At 39.7% G+C, this 21,842-nt stretch overlaps 1 protein-coding gene across 3 annotated transcripts in view; it reads right to left on the bottom strand.

Moving 5' to 3' along the window:
* NELL1 (neural EGFL like 1) overlaps nucleotides 1–21,842 on the bottom strand; it is a 311,323-nt gene that overhangs the window by 2,376 nt on the left and 287,105 nt on the right. The window contains exons 16-19 of one of the 3 annotated variants that reach the window (XM_054635484.2): nucleotides 17,058–17,198; nucleotides 8,255–8,448; nucleotides 2,896–3,072; nucleotides 749–973 (exon numbers count right to left, since the gene is read on the bottom strand). In XM_054635484.2, coding sequence (XP_054491459.2) covers nucleotides 749–973; nucleotides 2,896–3,072; nucleotides 8,255–8,448; nucleotides 17,058–17,198 — 737 coding nt within the window. The remainder of the gene's footprint in view (nucleotides 1–748; nucleotides 974–2,895; nucleotides 3,073–8,254; nucleotides 8,449–17,057; nucleotides 17,199–21,842) is intronic. The other 2 variants (XM_054635483.2, XM_054635482.2) reach the window with 2 other exon arrangements.

The raw sequence follows: 21,842 nt of genomic DNA, 5'->3' as shown, positions 1-21,842 counted from the left end.
CAACTACTAAAAGCCCAAATGGGCTTTTTTTTTTTTGCTTTTCTTTTTTTTAATCCATCACAAATCTACAGAAAAAAACCTCAAAAGAATGGCAGAAATGCTACCTTCAATAATTTAAAGCCCTGAGGCAATAGCTTTCTCTCCTAGAGTGAACAGAAGAACATTTTATATAACCCTAAACAACATTTTCATAATTCTGACATTAGCACAGTGGGGTCATCACTGCACAAAGCAAGGGAAATAGACTGCACTCCTGCATGAGAGCCATTGGATTAAACACATCTTGATGAGATCAGGGGACAGAAACTGTGACATTCCCTTCCCACCACTACTGTGGGAATGCCTTTATCTCAGAGCTGCAATGCCTTTTAACTTGTGTACTTGCTGTTGAAACTTTTATAGCAGTGTTTTTGCTTCAGCTTACCAGCTCTGTAATACACATTTTCATGAACATCCACACTAGGTAATTATTGAAATGTTACTCTTGACTCATACTGAGAATGCCTGAAGGGCCCTTCAAGAGAATGTCTGAAAGTTGCACTAGGATAGTAACGTATCTGTGCTCAACATTTTCAACAAGGAGAGAATTGTTTTGCTTATACTCTGTCAGACAGAAAACACGTGGGTTTTCTGCTGGCTCTCAGGTCTCATTTACTTCCCCAAGATCTTAATGTGAGCCTCCAGGGGCAGAAAAGGACCCCAATTTTATCAGGTACATTCCACAACCATTCCACCTGGCCCGCCATACCTTGCATTTGCAGGTTGTACAGGGAGATCCCACCATTGTCCATACAGCACCACTAAGCCTTGTGATTCCATAGCCATCTGGACAGGTTTTCCTGATGTCATAGGTGATGTTGTCAGCCAGACAGGGGTCACTGACACAGTGGGGACAGCACTCTCCTTCTGAGATGGCTGTGTACTCGCAGTTCAACGTCGGGCACTGAAGAGGCCAACAGTCCACCTCTCCTTCCTATAAATATTGAAGCAAGTGTCATTGTACCTGCCATTTATGAACCAACAAGAAACTTTTTACCCTTTTGAAAGCATTGTTTTGCCAAAATTGCAATAAACTGAATGGTTCAGACCTCAGTTTGGTTGATCACACAAATGCACGTTGAATACTGAACTGAAGTTTCATACATGTAGCAGATAATCATTTGGTTGATTTCTGACTAAACAACAACACTCATCATTGTAGCAGGAGAACTTGAGTTCTTTGGGGCTTCTGGAGGCAGGGTTAAATACTGGTTACTAATATTTTCTACAAACTATAATTTCTGCTGTGATTGCCCTGCAGACTCGTGCACTCTTTCTACTCCTGGACACGTAAACATCTCTGCAGGATCACAGCAAGTGTTTAAAGAGAAAATTAACACTGCAGATAGATGTAGGTTAGTATGTTGGAGAAGCACTGAACATTGATTTTAGTAGCAGCTGCCAATATCAACTTTATTGTCAGCTCCTAAAGGAATCGTTAGAGCAATACCATCTGTGTTCCACTGACTTATTTTATTCCATAATTTATTTATTTTAACTTTTATTATTATTTTTATTTGAAAAAAAAACCAAAACTGAAACACTTTAGCAGACAGAGACATGGAAAAGACAAAAACATCAGGTTTCTTCTCCACAGTGTTTCTCTGTGTGTCTAAATTTATCTTGGAAAGTTCTTCAATAACTTGCTCTATACTGCTCTGTAAACACTTCAGATGCTGAGAACATCACACACTGCACAGAACCTTACACACAACACTGATTTAGGGCATCACTGCCTTACAGCTTTGGATGTTATCCCAATCATAAAATTAGACAAGAAACTGCAAGCCACACCCTCAATAATTACTCTGTGCATTATGGATAATTACCTCATGACAGCAACTTAGCTTTGAATATAATTTCCTTCCTGATTCTCAGACACCTCTTGATTAGTAACATATATAAAGACTGTGTTATACAGACAGCTATAAATAGAAAACTGATCATTTTAATGAACTTCATTGATGCACTAAGTAGCATATCTATGGAAAACCTAAAGCTTTAAGGGAATAACCCATAGTGTCTAATGAGAAAACAAGTGATCGTTATTCTGTATGTTTTTCTAGTAATTTCAGTCTTATTTGTTTAATTTTTTTCTAATTTATACAGCGGCACTGGCACTCCATGTTTCCAGATTTGCAGAATTCAAACAAATAAATAAATAAATAGATAAATTTATTCCTTTTGACAAGACAGATATAATTAAAAACTGAAACTTCTCCAAACAACTCCATCACATGCGTAAAAGGTTTGAAGAAGTCAGTAAATATCAGACAACCTCATAAAAGTTCTTGAAAGCAGACTAATGCTAAAATTAATATAGTGTTGAGATTTCCAAGGTTTTTGTCAAGCTCTCAATTTTTCTCATTAGACCTGCTTATTCAGCAGTAAGGCAAAAACTGATGGTGTAGATTTCAGCTCTCTGGGGCTCTCCAAATGCTTCATTATCACCGCCATCACCATTTACTGGTGAGCAGTACCTGAAAGGGACCTTCCCACTGAGGAGTTAGAGACTGATCTCTCCATGGCTTAATCATCACCCAATCCCTGGAATTAATATTATGGATTCTGAAATCCAGGGTGGTAGTTTGAGGAATTGCCCTTTTATGTCTTAGCCCTTCTAAGGTTTGTGCTATGGACATCACTTATTTCTTGGCATTGGTTTCCCCTTCCTCATAGGTGGCAACCTTCTGGGGTGAGGTCAGGAAGGGAAACCCAAACATCATTTCATAGGGTGACACCCCCAGATCTGACTGGGGCTGAAAAGCAGGTGAAGGAAGAGCCACGAGCCTGCCTGCAGGTGTGCTCTGCTAAGAGCCATAATCCTCATTGCCCTCCACCGTGCAGCGCTCATACCAGGCAGCGGCAGTGCTGGCAGCTGTAGGTCCAGTTGTCCCCGCTGCGGTAGAGCCGGTGCCCGCTCTGGTGCAGGCACTGGCTGGTGACGCGCGTGTCGCACTCCGGGCAGCAGAACAGGTCGGCGCTGGGGCTCCCGCAGTCGCACGCTGTCCTCCGGCAGAAAATCCTCCCGTCCTGCCAGCACACAGTGCCCTGCCATCAGCCACGGCCCAGGGCAGGCCACGGGGGCTCCCAGCAAAGGGCACGGCTGTGGCTAATCAGGAAATGTTAATTTCTTAGTGGGTTCCGCGCCAATGAGGAGTGGATTGTCACCATGATGTTTTTTGAAAAAATCCCCTCATCGGGATTTTTCTCCTGACAGGCTGAGAAGCCTCAGAAAAGAAACATAAACAATAATTATCTGATTGCTTGGAATGTGGTCTGGAGGTTGCTCACCAACAGGTGCATCTTTGATCGGTTCCATTTGAATTGTTTTTCCTAATGACCAATCCCAGTCCAGCTGTGTCAGACTCTCCGGTCTATCATGGGTTTTTATTATTCATTCTTTCTCTAGCCTTCTGATGTCTCCTTTCTCTTTCTTTAGTATAGTTTTAGAATATAATATAATATATAATATAATATAATATAATATAATATAATATAATATAATATAATATAATATAATATCAGCCTTCTGAGAACTTGGAGTCAAATTCTCATCTCTCACCTCATCCTGGGGACCCTCACAACACCACAACAGTGGATCTTGCCTGTCATAATACAACAAATACCAGTACTATCCCAGTTTCTGTCAGTGCATGGATCCAATCCTGTCTGAACCTGACAACGCTGTTTTCCTGTCTTCAGCCAACTGAATTTAAAAGCAGTCAGTATCTCGGTGAAATACAGTGAAGCAATTTCATATCTCATTGGTTACATCAACAAACTCTTCAACCAGTTGCCACTCTAATACATATAATCTTTATTTAGCACTATTTTGACTGAAGGTAGCACTGTGAAGAAAATAACTCGAATAAAGGTGATCCCTTTAACTAAATCAGGACAAAATATAGCACAATCACAGTAGCACTAATTGTTCTTTATTCTGACCTCTGTATCTGTCCCACATCTGGAGCTACACTACACTAGTTTAAAAGATAAAAGAACTTATCATTCATTATAATTCAGTGAATGTATTACACAGAGCTTGGATAAAGCTATATTCAGCTTTGACTCACAATACACAATTCCTAAAGCAACTCCATTCATTTCATTGCAGTTTTTCCTAGCCTCATGGGAACTTTGTTCTGAGTCTATTATCTGATGTAAGGAAGGAAATTTCATTGCCACCAAATATAGGAACACCTTTCAATGCAATGGAATTGATTTCCTCTGATCCTTGAAAAAAACTGATTTCTAATAAGGGCGAGTGCAGCCCAGGATGTCTTTTCCACAGGCAGCCAAAACAGCCATAAGCATGGGAAAGGTTTGAGTTGGAAGGGACAGCAGAGCTCACCTTGTTCTAACCTCCCCTGCCATGGGCAGAGACACCTCCTCACACTAGACCAGGCTGCTCACCTTGTAGCACGGGGGAACCAGAGTTGGGTTCCTGTTTTAAAGCAAAGCCTTGTCCACAATGCAACATGTACAAAATCAGCATCAGGGAATCACAATGCCAATGTCAGTTCAGTGTCACTACTGCATTTCATCAGAGTTTTGAATGGATCAGAATATTCCTTGCTATTGCAAAAATAATTATAATTATTTCTTATGCCTAACAAGCAAAGCTGAAGACAACAAAAAATTATGAGAAAGTAGGAAAACATGCCAGGTTAGCAAGGGGCTGAACCACTTTTGCAACTGCAAGGCATGTATTACTGTACAAGCTTTGTTCAGCATTATATCAGACCAAGATATGTGTTCTGTACTAGTGGCTAGATTGCCACTTCAGCTGTGGGAGGAGGGATAAACAACCTTTATCTCCTTACTCAGCAGTCTGAGTAAATCACAAGGAAGAATGGCAGGAGCCCATTTCCTTGGCCATGTGTTTGGCCAGGTCCAGCTGCACATCAAAAACCAGCTTAGCCCAGCAGCTCTGTCAGGATGATCAGCACCAGGCAGGCAGGGCTGTGACAGGAATCCAGGGAACCTTGACCATGGCAGTCTCTCTCCTCTTCTGTGCTGATTAATAATGGCTAACAACAGCCCATCTGCTTAAATGCAATTCAGTTTCTAAGCTTTCGAGATCAGTTTTCAAAATTCCCCTTTCAGCTGGTGACATTGCTGGTAATTCTGTGTTTCCCTGAGCATGTTCAATGTTGCCTTTACTCTCCATATTTCAGAACACTGAAAAACTCTGATGATTTTTGCCAGAGAACTTTTGGTAATCATAATACACTGCTACTCTGTTTAGTCTCTAAGCACCTGTGTTTTGTGTACACCCTCATTAGCTCTGTACATTTCAAAAAACATTTTTATCCCTATACTGCAGCAGCAGAAAGCCTCATAAGCTACACTGCCTCCTGTGCATCTTTGCAGCTCAGCAGTAGCCCTGAGAAATACACAGAAAATTGAGAAATAGATATAGGAAACCTTCTTTTCTTCAGGTGAGTAACAACATATAGCATCTCATTACTATGTCTTCCTTCCCACCTCACTCACTGAATCAGTTCTACATTCCTCAAAAGCATCAGAGGATAAAATTGTTCTTATCAAAGCAAAAACTGACACAGAAGAGAACAGCTGTTAGGGCTGGTCCAAGTTTTCACAGAGCCCCAAAGCCAGTTTGGAAAGAAATCAGGCCCTGCAAAAACCAAACCACCAAATGGTTCTCACTCTCAGGAACACAAATCAGCTTGGCAGATCCTCCTGCTCCCAGTGCTGTGTGCATCTCCCAGGCCTTTTTTACAGGCAAGGGAGGGCTGCCTTAACCAGAGACAGACTCAAAAGCCCTGACCTGGCCTGCCCAGACTGCACAGCCAGGATTTGCTTTTTCATGACAGCACAATAGCTTCCCACTCCAAATTCTAGCCTTAAACATGATGGGCTATTAAATCCACAACAGTTCAGAAAGATGCCTATACAAGACATGTCAAATGTACTAAAGGAACAATGTTAATTTATAGTTTTGAGAATTTATGATTTTGTAAACTTTATGTACATTTCAATGAACAAGAATGGTTTGAAGACATTGGGTCCAGTGAAACACTGAAATAGCCTGTGCTTCAGTAATGACACTTTGCTTCATTACATAAATGAAGCAATATAATTTCCTCTATTCCATAGTATTCTTCTTCACAAATAGCTTTGAAGTTCATTAAGTAAGGTTAATGTATTTCCTTTGTACCAGATTGCAAGTTAAAATATATTAAAGATGGTGACTATGTGTTTCAGGCAATGCACAGAATATATCCACCTGTCCTTTGCCAGAGTAACTACAGCAAAACAAAAGCCATTCTTTTGGATAAAACATGTAAGTAGGATCATTGCAAAGTTTGAGTAAGTGGTATAAGGAATGGTTCAGTTACATTCTGCTCTTTTCCTCACTGCAAACTGAGCAGCTGCAAAAGATCAAGCAGGGGCAGTTTTCCATGCAACTGCATGGAAGGGAGAGGTTTGAGTAGCCTCATGGAAGCTATCAGGATGTACAAAAATGGATTTCATTAAACACTGAGTGAAGACTTTCCATTCTGCCTGAGATGTGATAATATAAGGAGCTCTTCCTGTTTTCCTTAATCTGTAGACAAGAATTTGCTCTTGAATCAGGCAGCTACTGGAATGAAATTCGATGCAAATGTTAATTCACAGAGGGAAAAAGTGAAGTGAGGAAGACATATAGTAAGAGTCATAACAACAGTGTCAGGCTCAGTATAAACTATGTACTAGTTAATAATTTCTGTATTTTCATATACTAGTAAGAACATCCAACATAAGATATACATTCAATGAGAAATGGTAAATAACACAAATTGCAAGCAATCTAAAATGTGAATACTAATAGTTATAATTCTGCAAAGGCAGACCAGATGTCTTCACATATATTAAACTGCTAAGTCTACTGACTGGAAATCCTTTCATAAGCTTGCCAGCTCCCCCAGATTACCATAAAAGCTTGATGTATATTCAGTAAAATTGTATACTTCAGTTTCTGAAAGGAGGAGTTTTAGGGAGCTTGAGGCTACTTGAAGTAAAAAATATAGCAACTCACAAGAACATATTCCCTACTGAGCCAAACCAGCAGTGTAGTTTTTAGGTTGTATTCACTCTGAAGTCTTAATTTTCCCTTCTGCTACACCACTGCAAAACAGAAAGGATGAGGCTTTCAGCTTCCTGAAACTTCAAAACTCCTCCTTCCCTCTGCTCCCCTCTGCTTCTCTGGCTCCCAGGCACTGAGATATAGAGACTGATAGGCCAATTCCATGCTCCATCCTCAGCTCCTCACAGAGGCCAAAACCTAATTTTACCTGATCTCATGTATGGGCCTACAGTGCTCTGCTGTGCCTTTGGACAGCTTTGCCCACACTATGAACAAATCAGGTCAAAGTGACTATAAAAGACTGACCACTTCTCAGATTAAGGTGTTTCTAAAATTCTTGTGATTTCAAAGAGAGCATTCCTCTGTTAACTAGCGAAAATCAAGAAAGCAGAGCCAAATGTTCTTCTAACTTGGTTACCATATGAAGGAAAATTTTTAAAAAAGGGGAAAAAATCCCCAAACCAACAACAAAACCCCCCCTCCCCTAAATGTTAACTCTTTAAGGTACCTTCACTGGTACCAGACCTGGTTTCTCCAAACAAGCAGAGAGAGCTGCACTGCTCCAGTGGGAGACCTGCCAACACAGCCAAGGAAAAAGCTGGGCTTCACCTCTCTTCACTTGGAGGAAATTCAAGTGCCTGTGCTGGGTCTTCTGACCTTTCTTCTCACCCAGTTAATTCAAATGCATTCCAAGCACAGGGAAACACAGCCAAGGTGAAGTGGGCTGACTACAGTGCTGAGAGGTGAATATTCATAGGAAAGAGAAATTAAAATCAGTTTCCAGCATTTCCAGGGAGCATGCTGGAACCTGCATGCTGTGTTAAAGGGTAATGGGTAAAGGGCAAAAAACCCTCTTTAAGGCACACTCTGAAATGCTCTGGCCCACAGGGTGACATGGTAAAAGCTCAGCAGGGCTGGCCATCATTCAGTTAAGTGTGTGGTTGAGCAAATCAAGGAAATAAAAGCCTTCCCAGAAGAATATCCCCATCCCAGCTTCAGTGTCCAGCTTACCTTTTGCCTTGGGCTTAGGCTAATATTTCTGCCACCAACAGCAAAAATAGGGTTTCTGACATGAGCCCAGAGGATGAAAGCCTCCTGGAGCCCAGGGCAGCTGGATCTCACCTTGCAGGAGCACACGGAGCATCTGTCCTCCCTCAGGGTCCACACCTGCCCGTTCCTCTTGAAGCCACCTTCGTGGGGACAGTCTCCAGTGCAAGATGGCCCAGAGGGACACAGGCAGTCAAAGCCTCCTGCCAGGTTCACACAGGCTGAGTCATTCCAACAGGTGTGGATCTTTAAGGCACACTCGTCGATATCTGCAAAACAGCAGGTTTATAAAAGCTTCGGGCACATTTTGCATGGGGTAAGCTTTATTTCTGAATTAAGTAATTATTGCTTATTGTTGTTGGTGGATGAGGGTGCATTCCTTTTTATAGCTTCCATGTTTACTTGGTAGACTTTAAGCACTGATGGTTTTTAGGTTATTCTTCAGCATTTACTTTGATTCCACAAAGAACTCTTAAATGATCTCATCAGGCTGAATTGTGAATGCTGAGTCTGAGGTACCTTGGTGAAACCATGTATCAGTGACAAATTTGAACCTTCAGATAAATGTGCATACTCATTTCCCAGTGACTGCAAACTAGCAAGCAGAGTGACTTTCTGTTAACTAGACCACTCTCTGTTCTGGGTTTTACATCAAAATAGAAGTGCATTATTCTTTATAATTTCCTAGCACAAGCAACATTCCCCATATTAAAGCAGTCAGTTGCATCCTTTTCCCATTGTTGGAAGGTGTAAGTGAATTGGAAAAAAAAAAAAAAAGAACTTGGAGGCACCTTATACACAAAAAAATATGTCTTAAAGCTATGCAGTATGATTTAGCAATGACACAAAGAATAGGTGACATGCGAAAATGATTATACACCAGAGAAAGGCGAATTACAGTATCCCAATAAATTTGCTCTTGGAGGGTAAAATGTAATTATGCAATATGAATTTATCTAGGGAGTTCATGCAGTGTTCTTTTTCTTGCAATGAAAGCTATTAGATTTTAAAGCACATTGCATTGCTAAAAATTGGTGTTTCATTCAGGCAATAACTTTGGATTTTTCTTAAACAATATATTGACAAATTGTCCAGAGGAAATACCAGTAAACTGGTGGGTCTCTTTTGGTCCAACATGAACAATGAAAACTGTAATCAGCAATGGAAGGAAGGGTGGAAAATAAAATCCTTTAGAAGTATGTGATGGTTTCTGTCATAATAGTTCCAGAATAGCATTAGATAAATTCATAAATTACAAGGAAGAACCACCATACTTATAATTTGAAATAACCTTATTGCTAGGGTGAAATTTTAACTGTTCATTATTACTCAACAGTACTTTTAACTTCCCTCTAAACCAACAAAGCCAAAAAGAACTTACAAACAAAAGTTACCTAAAGTCTAATTTAGGTAGGATGTGATGTCCAGTGGCCTTACTTTTAGGACAAGTGCCACAGGTTCATGATTCATCACCTTAAAATGTCCAATCTTAAAAAGACTAAGGATTTTCTCATTCTGCTGAAGGAAACTCTTTACAACAATCATCTCACTAAATTCAGTCTGGTGTGGATAGTACAATTCCTGATTTCAATTCACAAATACTCCAGGAACAAGTGGAAATGTGCTCACACCCTTGGATTTGATGAAATGTGAAAATCAGTCTGCACAACCGAGTCAAAGCTTTGGGCTGCCAGAAAATGACTTCTCATTGTTGTGCTCATAGATCCAAAGGGAAGCTGGAGGTAATTTATTTCACTGCCTTCCCAGGGCTTCACTCCTGGGCTAACCTGTGAGCCAGTCCTTTGCACAAAAGGTTACAATGGCCTGACAGCCTGATTCAATTGCTCATCACTCAGACTTGCCTAAAAATGGTGCATTTTTGCTGTCCTGAAAGTCTTAATTGCTGGAAAAGAACATTGTTGCTCTAGTGCACAACTTAGCCATAACTGAGTACTAGAAATGTTCACTACTGGTGGTGAAAAGGATGCAGCACTAAGAGAAATTAAAATTTGTAGTTCGTTGTTTAACAAGTGCCAGAGTACTGCAGGAAGTAAAAAGCATGAAGACTGCCATGAAGAGAACTATGAATGAACTGGTATCAAATGAATTATATCCAAACAGCTACTGTAAAACTTAAAACATTCTCAAAGATTTCCCATTTTCTTTTCAATAGACTTTGACTTGTATTTTTTTGTTGAAAACAAAGGTATAAATGAAGTATTCACTTTGCCTTTGGTGGTTTCAACAAGCACCATCAATACTGTCTTCCCTACCACATTAAGAGCTCCTTGACTGTATTCTGTATAGGATGTAGCAGAATAACAGGGCAGATTAGAAGGGTAGCTTTCACAGCTCAAAACTAAAAGGATTTCACAGATGAAGATAAAGCCATATTGCCTACAGAGTTGCATTTAATTGCTTTACTTATGACACTGAAATCTAATTCTGTTTCCATGTAATTTAACAGATTTATGGAAAGCCAGATGTTAGCAATTATAGAAACTAACATTATTCATGTTTTCAGTAGTACAGACCTGTTCACACAAAGCCAACTTAATCTCTTACGTGCATGCAGAAGGGAAGAACCCCATTTATGTACCTCTGCTGCTGGTCTCCATTTAGCACACATGAAAAGGATGCATTAAGAGCAGCCCAAACTGGTAAATGGGTGATTCTTGATGAAGAATCAAGCAAAGCATGAACATAAATCCCTAATTGCTATGCAGCTTTTTGGTTCTTTCTGCAAATGATAGTTTTAAAAATTTTAGTCATTAGTCAGAGATAAAAGGTTTGGACACTGCACTCATTTCCAGCAGAACTTTTAACAGAACTAACTTTTTGAGAATATCCCTTCGGCAGTTTTTTTAGTCGATGTTGATTGCATTTCCTAAAGTCAGAACAGACAATGTTCCTCATAACTTGGGGGAAAAAGTTACAAGCATAACACGTTTTTGTCCCTGTCTCTCCTTCAGCCTAAAACCAGACTGGGGGCAAGGGGAAGGAAGAAGACCCCAGCCATTGTTAGCTCTGTTAGGTACAGAAAGTATTTCATTTTAATGAAGATCAAATGGCCACATCGGGGTGAGATCAGCATGTAGATGGCTATGCAAAGCATGAAAAAAAGTACTTGTATTTAGTGTGAAATTTCTCCTTAACAATTGGAATCAATGGTTATTCTTAGGTTATTCTTCAGCATTTACTTTGATTCCACAAAGAACTCTTAAATGATCTCCATCAGGCTGAATTGTAAATGCTGAATCTGAGGTACTTAGGTGAAACCATATATCAGTGAAAAACTTTTTCAACTTAGGTGTTGAAAAGTTAGCCTACTTCAGTTGTCCAAAACAATAATTTAGTGAATGTGAAAACTATGATGAGGCTTTTGCATTTAGCTTATTTTTGTAGTGTTCAAATCCTTGCTTAGGTGAAATTCTCCACATCCCGACAGGTTTCATTTGCTTTCCCACACCTGTTCTCAGAAGATGCAGGCCCAAAACGGAACCATTTAAAGATGGGCAAGGCAAAACTGCACACAAATCTCATTTCCAATTATACCAATACAAAGTAGGAAGGAGATAAAATATTAATTTATAAATCAAGCAACTTTGAAGCACACTGGAAATAGCAAGGAGACTCCTTATTCTTTCCCTATATATAAAGGACAAGACCAAAACATCTGTCTTTATGTTTGGAGGGATTCATTCTTTCATGTATCCTGTCAACCTATGGAAATAACCTGATTTTCACACTTGAAATAGGATTTTGCAATTTTATTCATTATATACTGAGATTCTCTGTGGCAAAAACTACTAATTAACCCCAATAAAAGTGGCAGAGCTTTCCTTACCCTCTCCAGACAGTTCCTTTTCAAGGACAAGTGAGGGTATAGTGGCAACACCCATATTGAGCAAAAATTTGCTTGTATTGCAAAGCTTTATGCAATTTTCTATCAGCAACACAGCAGCAACAAAGGGATTGCTGCCAAGACCCTCGGACAAGTGATCAAGATCTTCACTCTTCAAACTCTCCAGCCAGTGCTTCTATAAACAAGTGCACAGCCACAAGTGACCATACACATTTTAGCAATCAGTCACATTTTGTGGATGAAAAAAGAAAGAGAAGGAAACCACCCAAGAGGTGCTCATTCCCAATATACTCTCAAAGTACATGGACAGCTCAGTAATGTGGGCAGGCAAGGAAACAGAATCAAAATGGAAGCAAATAATCCCCAGAGATGCAATTTCCTTTTCCATCCTTTTTGGCTGTAATGAGAACTAATTTGCCTCAGATATTATGAGAGGTCCCACGGCCAGTGCATTTGAATCAGGTAGAAGACAAGCATGACTGTACATATCAACACAAGTTCATTAACTTGCTTCCACTGAAACTTGAAATCAATCCCTGGATACTTCATTTCTTACTTTTCAAGGCTATCCAGGTTTTAATTGTAAGACTTTTCCACAGCACCTTAATAAATGTGTGCAAGCAAGCCATGCAGTGTGTGCTCTGTATCATCATGATAAGCTGTTGCAGAAGAAAGAACCCCTCTAATGTGCTAATTTTAACTGTTATGGTACATTAAACCATTACAGTATATTGTTAACGTGAAAAATGTAAGCTGGGCTCCCAAACCAATGTATGTACAAGTTAACTAAACTCTGTTTTGACAAATCATTTTTCACAGACAACTTGTCACTTAATGATTGTTTTGCCTTCTTTCTAAATCAAAGTTATTTGGAGTTGTCCTTGAAAAAGTATCACCAAACGGATTCATTGTCAGCTAGAAAATATTTTATGGTAGTACTTTTATTCTATAGAGACATAATGGTCTATTAAAGAACAGTGCATAATAAATTAGATTCTGAATAAGAATTTACTAAAGCTTTCTAAAAATATAGAAATGACTAAACACAATTACCTTGAAGATATGTAACACAATTTTCTGCCAGAAAAAATTAGAATTTACTAGATGGAAAGTAAATAAGATAACTTTTATTTTACAGGATAAATCCACTGACACCAACTCTGATACTGTGAGCTTTAAGAAATTCTACGAGCAGAACAGAAGAAAGCTGTGAAATAGCAGCTTCTATTTGGCCTTGGATAGTCTGTACCACATGCAAACCTTTCTGCCTCCACAGCACTTCCCTACCAACAGATAGGAAAGTAATTCTCAGGCATATGGGAAAGACTTTCCAGGGATGGGTCTTTTCCTTTTTGTGTGAAACAGAAAAGGAGAAAAAAAAAATCTAACCTCCTTTGCTTTTACTTTCTAACCTAGATAAGAGACACCACGGCAGCATACCATGGAATACATGAAAGCTTCAGGAACAGATTTAAAGTCCATTCAGATCTGACCTGCCAGCCCTGCTGCACCCAGCTTTTGTGGGGGACTAATACCTGTGGGGTTTTCTTTCATGAGCTCTTCAGTCATCCTTTTTCCCAGCTCTCATTTCCCCAAACCAGCAACTCCAACCCTGCAGTGAGGTCTAGCTACACTACCTTTCAGGCTGGAATAAATGCTGAATCCCATGGGGATTTGGTGGGAGGAGAATCCATGTTAAGCTTCCCTACAAAATTTGTAGTGGTTCCTACGGAAAAAAAAATAAACAAAACCTGACAGGCACTGCTGCCTTGGTGGCTGTTCCTTCTGTGAGTGGAAGTCCCAGTGTGGGGACCAAGAAACACAAATCATCATGAAAAAAACAGAATCAGTAAATCTGCACTCCAGGGCTGAACAGCACTCTACAGACTGGAAGCATCTCACTTTGAGATGGAGATTGAAAAGTATAATTTGCTTTGGGTAGATAGTCACAAATACTGTATCACATGACAGCTCATCATTCTCTATGAAGTTTTATTGTTTCTTACTTCAGATTGCAGCCAAGCTCCTATTACAAAATTAAAAAAAAAACCCCAAACAAACAACCAAACAACACAGCAGCTGTAGCCTACAGGTTTTAATTACCAGGCAAACTTTGGTAGCAACTTTGTACAGCAATTGTCTTTTGTCTGCAAGCAGTTTTCTTAATAACACATTGTGAAAGACCAGGGGCTCATAAAAACACTACTGTGGGAAATCAAATTACATTCTCTTAATTTGAGCCTACTCACCATCACTATATGAAGCTGACATCCCTGATAAAAGCTGTCTTTGGTTGATATTTTGAGCAACAAAAAGAATTTTCCCAATCTTGAAGGGGCCTGGCTAAGCCACACATCCTTATTATCCAAGCTCTGGTGCAATATTATGACCTTCTCTGCCACATCTGCTGATTTACTCAATTGTCCCTCACCAGGTGACAAACTTCCCTGTTTCCTCTTTGTCAATGAGAATTTAGCTTTTAGAAGCACTGAGGTATCACACTTCCCAAATAGATGCTATTTTTCTTAATGTTTTGCAAGCACTGCAGAGATAGTGCAAGCAATGACTCAGCTCCATAACACCCACATAAAATGGAGGGAAAAGGGGTTAACTAATATGTACATAAATGTATCCAACAAAAACAACTGGCTGCCTGGGCTTTGGGCAATCTGTCAGAGATGAGTACTCCCTCCCACTGTCTTGTGATATTTAAGACTCTGTGTAATATTTATTATTTTGTAGGAAAGGGTTTAATCTTATTTCTTATGTTTTTAGCCTATTTATTGTTCTCCAAGTTTGTCCTTCAGGGAGGAAGAAGAAATGTTTCAAAACACACTGAAAGACTATGGCTCATACCCACCTCATGTACACAAATTCAATATACAATACACCAGGAAAAAATACTGTTGCTAAGCAGATGAGCCCTCTTTTATCTGAAACAGAGTGAAAGACACCAGTTTTGACTCTAAATGTTCCACCATGCAAACAAGTTCTGTAATGTGGCATATTAGCTAGAGGGTGCAGTGTTCTCTCTCTGCTGTTTTACCCAATTCTTAGTTGCATTTTGAAATAAACACCGGGGTTCGAAATTTGTCAGTATGGGTTAACAAAATCTTCCAATTAATTTTTAACTATTTTATTTCATTATGCTGGTGAAGCAAACTGGTTTATTTCTCTTCCTCGCTGGTGCCCGGCAGCAGATGGTTCAGAGAAGCTATTTCATTAAAATAACCTCACTAATTCCACATTCTGTTTACAACTTGCATATGGCAAGAGGAGCACCTCACCTCACAGACTTCCAGCATGCTGTGCAGGTCAAAATGAGGGCAGTGTGTTTTCATGGAATCTTATTCCTCCAGTCTCCATCACAACACCTGGGGCTCCTTTTTGCAACCCTTCAACAGTGATTCAGTGCAAGCAGTACTGACCTTTCCAGAGCTGAGCCTGCCTGGGGTCAGCCACAGTCTTGCCTATGTGTCTGTCTGTCTTCTCCTGACATCAGCCTGGCTCTTGATCTTCTGCTTCCCAAATCAGCTACGGGAGGCACGAGGGATGGGGCTCCCCATGGGAGTGGTACAAGCACCAGAAATGCTAAAAATGCCTCTGACCCCCAGCTGCCTCAGGGCTTTCTGAAAGTTATGTCATGTTGCTTTGACTTCTCACAAAGAAGGTATTTTCAACATTGCTCCATTCATCTCTCATTTTGCAACATTCAAATAAACCAGAGGAGGACCCTTAACATTTGAGAATTCATTTAGAAATACATGACGTTCATCTATTTTATCTATGGAGTCCTGAAATGCTGTAAAATTTGCCATTTTTTACACAGACACCCTCTGAAGAAGTTCACTGCTGTGATTTTATTGAGCTTCCCACCAGCTTACACAATGTGTAAAATCTACAAAATATTGCTTTGAAAATCATTATCATTCCTCTGCATTTTTAAATTATGACACTACCTTATCCCAAGGACTTCTAATAGCCAGAATTCATGGTAATGTAATTGGTAATGTTTTGGTAATTGGTAATGTGATGGTAATGTTTTAACAAGTAAATTTATATATTTTTGTTACAAATTTTTATATTTTATTTATAGATTTTAAATCATAGAAAACACTCTTTGAAGTTATGGACATGATAAATTAAATTTACAGCATTAAAAAAACCTCAACAAAACAACAACAAAAAAAAACCCACAAAAGGGGAAAAGAGCTTTAATAGAAAACTCATATAACTGACTTGAGATGAAGTAACTGAAATGCCAAAGAAAGGACAGAGTAACACTAGGACCCAGTTGATCTGTGCCTCACAGAAGTTAAAATGGGATCCCTTCTAGAGAGTTTTAAACTCCCCTGATAAAATACCACATAGGATTTATGTATAGGGCAAATAACTGAAAAGATGGAAAAACTGTAAGCAGGGGAAAGGCAGAATTCCCATCTTCACCATGGTTTTATTGCTGCAGTGGCACCCAGAGCCCCACAGGCAGTGAGGGCACAGAGACTGCAGGAGCCAGCATTAACTCCTCATGGAGCCTCATCCTTTCCCATAGAAACACTGACAAACTCCTCTGCACTCATTAAAAATCCCTCTCTGTTCATGCTCCTGGGACCTTATTCTGCAAATATGGTGCATTGAGAATTTGATGTTATTTGCATAATTCTAGAAAATTAACTATGAAGATGCTGAAAAATGGAAAACAAGCAAACCAAAGCAACAAACACATGCCACAGAGAGGTTCTTCTATCACTGGGTCGAAACCTTGAATTGGAAAAGCCCCTTTTGTGGGCAGTTGTGCCGCCCAGCAAGGCCCCTTTCACTCCAGGTTTCCCAGCCCCTTGCTCTGATAAAGGGAGCAGTGCAATGGGTCAGGCTGGGGATGCCCCTCCTAGCAGGGCGTGCTGACAGACAGACAGACAGACAGACACCTCGGTTCCCTGCTCAGGAACTCCACAGTCCCTCGGGAAGGCCATGCAGAAGGAAGAAAAGAAAGGCTCTCTGAGGATTGCTTACCCACACAGGACTCCCCGGCAGGAGAATAGCTTCCATTGTCATGGAAACCGCTTCTGCACTCACAGTGGTACCACCCCGGGAGGTTAACACAGCGCGAATGGCTGTGACACGCAATGATCCCCTCTGCACACTCATCAATATCTGCCTCAGAGAAAAACACAAGCCAGCCGGGAAATTAATTTCCTTTGACACCAATACTGTAGGTTTGTTTTTTTGTTTTTTTTTTTTAATCTTATTGGTTCGGAGGTTTTTTTTTTTTTTAAAGATTTCCTTTAATAGATGGATCAAGGTTTATTACAGTTCCAAACAACAGACATTTAAAGCGTGACTCACAGAACAACAATAAAAAATAACAATAATACATCATGTAATCTGTTACAGACAAGGCATTCTTTTACACCATGATTTGCTGAAAATGCAAAGCAAACATGCAGATTTTTTGTTCCTTGCTTTTTTGTGTTGGGGATTTCTGTTTGCTTTTATAACTCAGAAATTACATTTGTCTGTGCATTTAAAGCACTGCAGAACAGGCTGTCCACTGAAAAGGCAGTTTCAGCAATATTCCTGCTTTACAAACTGCATGTGCCAGGACACCTTGGAAAGAAAAAGCATTTTTTTCAAGATTTGTGTTTCCAGCATTCAGCTGAGATATTGGCAGCTCTCTGGAACTGAAGGTGCTCAGACCACTTCACAAACACTGGTTAATCTCTTTTGTTTATGTGATCCAAATAAATACCCAGTACAAGTGTAACAGTGTGTGACAAACAGAAAAAGCAGTCCACGTTTCAGCTGCAATAAAACATTTAGCTGGGAAAGAGTGAGGCAAATGACAGCAAGTCTGTAGCAATGGAAAGATCCAGCATGATGAACAGCCTGCTGAGTTTCAATAAATGGGCTGTTTTCAGATAGGGGTTTTTCAAATTTCTGTAACACGTTTAATAGAGACTTTGTAATTGCCAGTAACCTTGGCTAATCATGGCTGGCACCTGGCTGCTTCTCCCCTTTGAGCATTTTTCAGCACATTTTGTAGGGTTGTAATTAAAATTAGCAAATTAATTATATGCTAACCTTGTGGTAATTTACAAAGCCATTATATTTTCATTCCTCTATTCAGCTCAAGCTTTTTTTTGTTTTTTTTTAATTTTGGACAGTTTTCAGCTGGGTAACTTATCAATTATAGGGAGACTCAAATTATTCCCAAATAATTCCCACTTTCACCCACTGAGATTTTTTTTTCTTGGCACACTTAAAATGTGCATAAAAACCAAAAAAACTTGGTGAAAACAGGTTTGGAAACGACATTTAGCTCCACAAGCATTAAAGGACAAATGTCTCATGATCCTGATGCAAGACTGAGTTAAGGTGATTAACTAACCACAGAATGTAGCTTTTATCTCAATTTCCAAAATACATACACCAATATGGTTTCATGGACTGCACTGGAGCCATGTTGATGTACATGGAAATCGATCTGAATGAAGTATCCTTCAACACAATCCCATTTTCTTACATCTTACAAGCAATACCATAGAGAAGTTCGATTTTTCCTCATTTCAGTGACAATATTTATTCTTGTTGAAATATGGCTGAGAAACCTAAAAAATGCCATTTTCCAAGATTCCTGTTCGCCCTCGCTCAAGCATGAACCAAGTTATCTACATAACAGGATCATAAACACTATTTATTTCTAGCTTTATTCAGCTCCCATCTAACAAAAGAGTCAATTTTTAAATGCTTCAAGATCTGTCACTGCTGTCACCTTTTCTGTACTTTGTACCTTGTGGAAGCTAATTTTAGTGTTAAAACATTGCACGAATGTAGCTGTCCATCAACAGTGAGTGCTGCTTGCAAACTCAGACACTTCCAATTCATTACAGCAAATGGAATTTATAACCATGATCTTTTCACATGTCATGGCTGATGAAACAGGTTTAATCCTATTTGGAAAGTGAATGACTTTGCTACTGCAGGTCAATAGCAAATGAATCCCTCTTCTTACCTTCCTTTCTTTCCCAGTGTTGGATTGGAGAATGTTTCTGTTAAAAGACTGCTTTCTTGTGTCAGTCCTGTACTGGACTTCAATCTGTTCAATTTTACATTTTTAATTTACAAAATTAATAGAGATTTCCTAGAGTTCATTTCTAAGCTTAAGCCCTTTCAAAAGCATATGATTTAGGCTCATGGCAAAGGACACTAACTGACTAGCAGTCTGCTTTTCAGAAAGCCTGTCTGCCAGGGAACCAAAACTTTACTAGGCAGCGCTTTACTCAGTGGAAGAAGAGCCATTAGGTCAAAAAGTAAAATAATACACAGAACTCCTTCAAGACCAGATGACTTTACTGTGGCAGTACCATACCTGTAACAGCTTTTGTTCCCTGATGTGTAGGAAGACATTAAATTCCTTCAACAGCAGAGCTAGGAAAAGAAGACTTGCTTTCAGTTCTACAGGTTCTTCCTTTACTTCCTCCACCTCCTTAAGGCAGTGGAGCTATGCCAGCATTGTCCTACACAGGCTGAGGGCGATGGGCAAAGGACAAGAGAAGCTATGTGGGCTTTCTGGGAAAATCTGCCCTGACAGACACCACTGGTGTGGGAACAACTAGGAAAAAACTCTTCAAGCTCTACTTCACCACCACCAAGGCTAAGCTCAGCACTCCTCCTTGCTCCCCAGCCCAGCCTTCTCCTGCATGCAGGTGCTGGATCCAGGCTGGGAGCATGGTACAGGAAGGAGAATGGGGAATCAATTCTCCCTCTGCTTCTGCAGCAGGTTAGGATTCCTTTGGGAGCACATCAGCAGCAGCACCATGTGATGGGACGTGCATGAAGAGCTGTATCAACAAGGAAAATCCTTAACAGCATCTCTGCTTATCCAACACATTCCTGTTCCTTGAAATGGTGCACATAAACACTTTTTAAAGGGTTGGAAATACCATGATGAGCTCTGCAAGCTTCTCCTATCATCCCTGTTTGCAGCATGTGTACAAACACGGGTCAGTGGGAATAGGAAAATACTGTGGATGTTTTAGAAATTGAGATTTATGATGCTCAGAATACCAAGAGGAAAAAGCAAATAACAGCTTCATAAAATGGTGTGTCATACACCATGACATTATTTAGTTCAGTTAATAGGCCATTTCCAGCTGGACATCCTCTGTCCTCAAAACACTTTTTTGGAGCATTTCTTCTGCACAGAGAAATGTTGATATAGATAAGAGCCAGTTCAGGGAATAAGAATCAATTCACTTCATCATTGCTTTTCCATCTTTAGATTCTAGCACCATATTTGCATATTTGCCTCAGGATGAAAGTCTGGTTTGGTGTTTTGCTATAGAATTTGAGTTAGACATACACACTATTTTTGTGCGTTTTGTGTGTGCAGATGCTTACCAGAATGTACTATATGTACTTTCTTCTTAAAGGTGTGTTAAGCTGAAATGAAAGTGTACAGTTCTGACCTGTGAGTGAGAACAGTGTAGAAATTATATTCTCTTTCAAAGGAGCACATTAAAACCTGATCAGAAATTCTGTCACTTCACACAGGCCAGAAGAAATAACTGGTGGGCATCTTTTGGCTGCGTTGCCATGCTGCAGGTGTTGCTTGCCCTCAGTGCTCCTGGCAGCAGGGTGGGCAGTTTTGTCTGGGCTTTCTGCATGTCTGTATTAGTGTCTAGATAGTCTAAAACAGAGTGCTTGTGAGAAACTGACAATTTAATGTTTCCTTGGGAAGTGGAATGTTTCACAATCTTAATTTTCCTCTGCAGTCTCTGGCTAAATATCTGCACTACCTTTCCATTAAGGGTAGTATTTTTCATTTCTTGCTCTAAGACATGCTGCTTTTACCACCATGACACTGTTTTTGTAGTTTTTTTCATTCAAGCCTTGTTATAATATCCATGTAAAAGGTGATCTCCCACAAACCATCCTGTTGCCTGCTTTTACCCCACTCAGTCATTTGACTGCCATTAGGAGACAACTGTTAATGGATCTGGAAATACTCCACTATAGTGACTCTGCAAATGCCCATAAATAGCACATTTTTGCACTGGAGAAAAAAGGCACCAGTTGGTTTCATTTAAGCTCTTGCAAGATATTAATCCTGTCCTTTAAGGACAGGTCTGTAATTTTTACTTTGCAGCTTCTTGAATTATTCATATAGGTACTTATGCAGACAAGATAAATAGGATAATTTATCTCAAAATAAAACACAATGGCTTCAGAACCCTGTGAAAAAGTAAAATTAAAATAATTCAATCTTTTCTAATGCCCCACCACATTTAAGTCACTGTGTGATAATACTAAAAGGAAATACTGTTCAGTGTCATGTAACAGCCAGCAATCTACAGTTTCCATGAGACAGAAGAGCTTTATTGTAAAAGTGTCTATTCATCAAACCATTACTGTATACTTTATCATGCAAAAAATATACATTATTTATCTTTAGTTTCCACTGACTAGGAGACCTATGAGCAGGAAAAGTGTGTACTAACAAGAAAGGATCACACAGGTCTCAAGCTTCCTGAATTAAAATTGTACCTTGAAAGCTGACTCCATTGCTTCCAGAGCATTTCAGCTTTGTTTCCCACATCATTGCATTTTTCAACATAAAAACACCAGAAAAATGCACCCAGACAACTGAGGCATTAGCTATATTGAAAATACAGCCTCTTCTCATCTCCTACTCCAGCCTAAGCCTCACTTCCACAAGACAGAGATAGCAAGAAAGGGATGGCACTGACAGCACTATGCAAACAGTGTCCCTGCTGCACAGGGTTCATGCCACTATTT

This window comes from Agelaius phoeniceus, chromosome 6 (genome assembly GCF_051311805.1).
Source record: "Agelaius phoeniceus isolate bAgePho1 chromosome 6, bAgePho1.hap1, whole genome shotgun sequence".
In the NCBI taxonomy this organism is placed as follows: Eukaryota; Metazoa; Chordata; class Aves; order Passeriformes; family Icteridae; genus Agelaius; species Agelaius phoeniceus.
The sequence above is the reverse complement of the archived record's forward strand: the minus strand, read 5'-3'. Positions and strand labels throughout refer to the sequence as shown.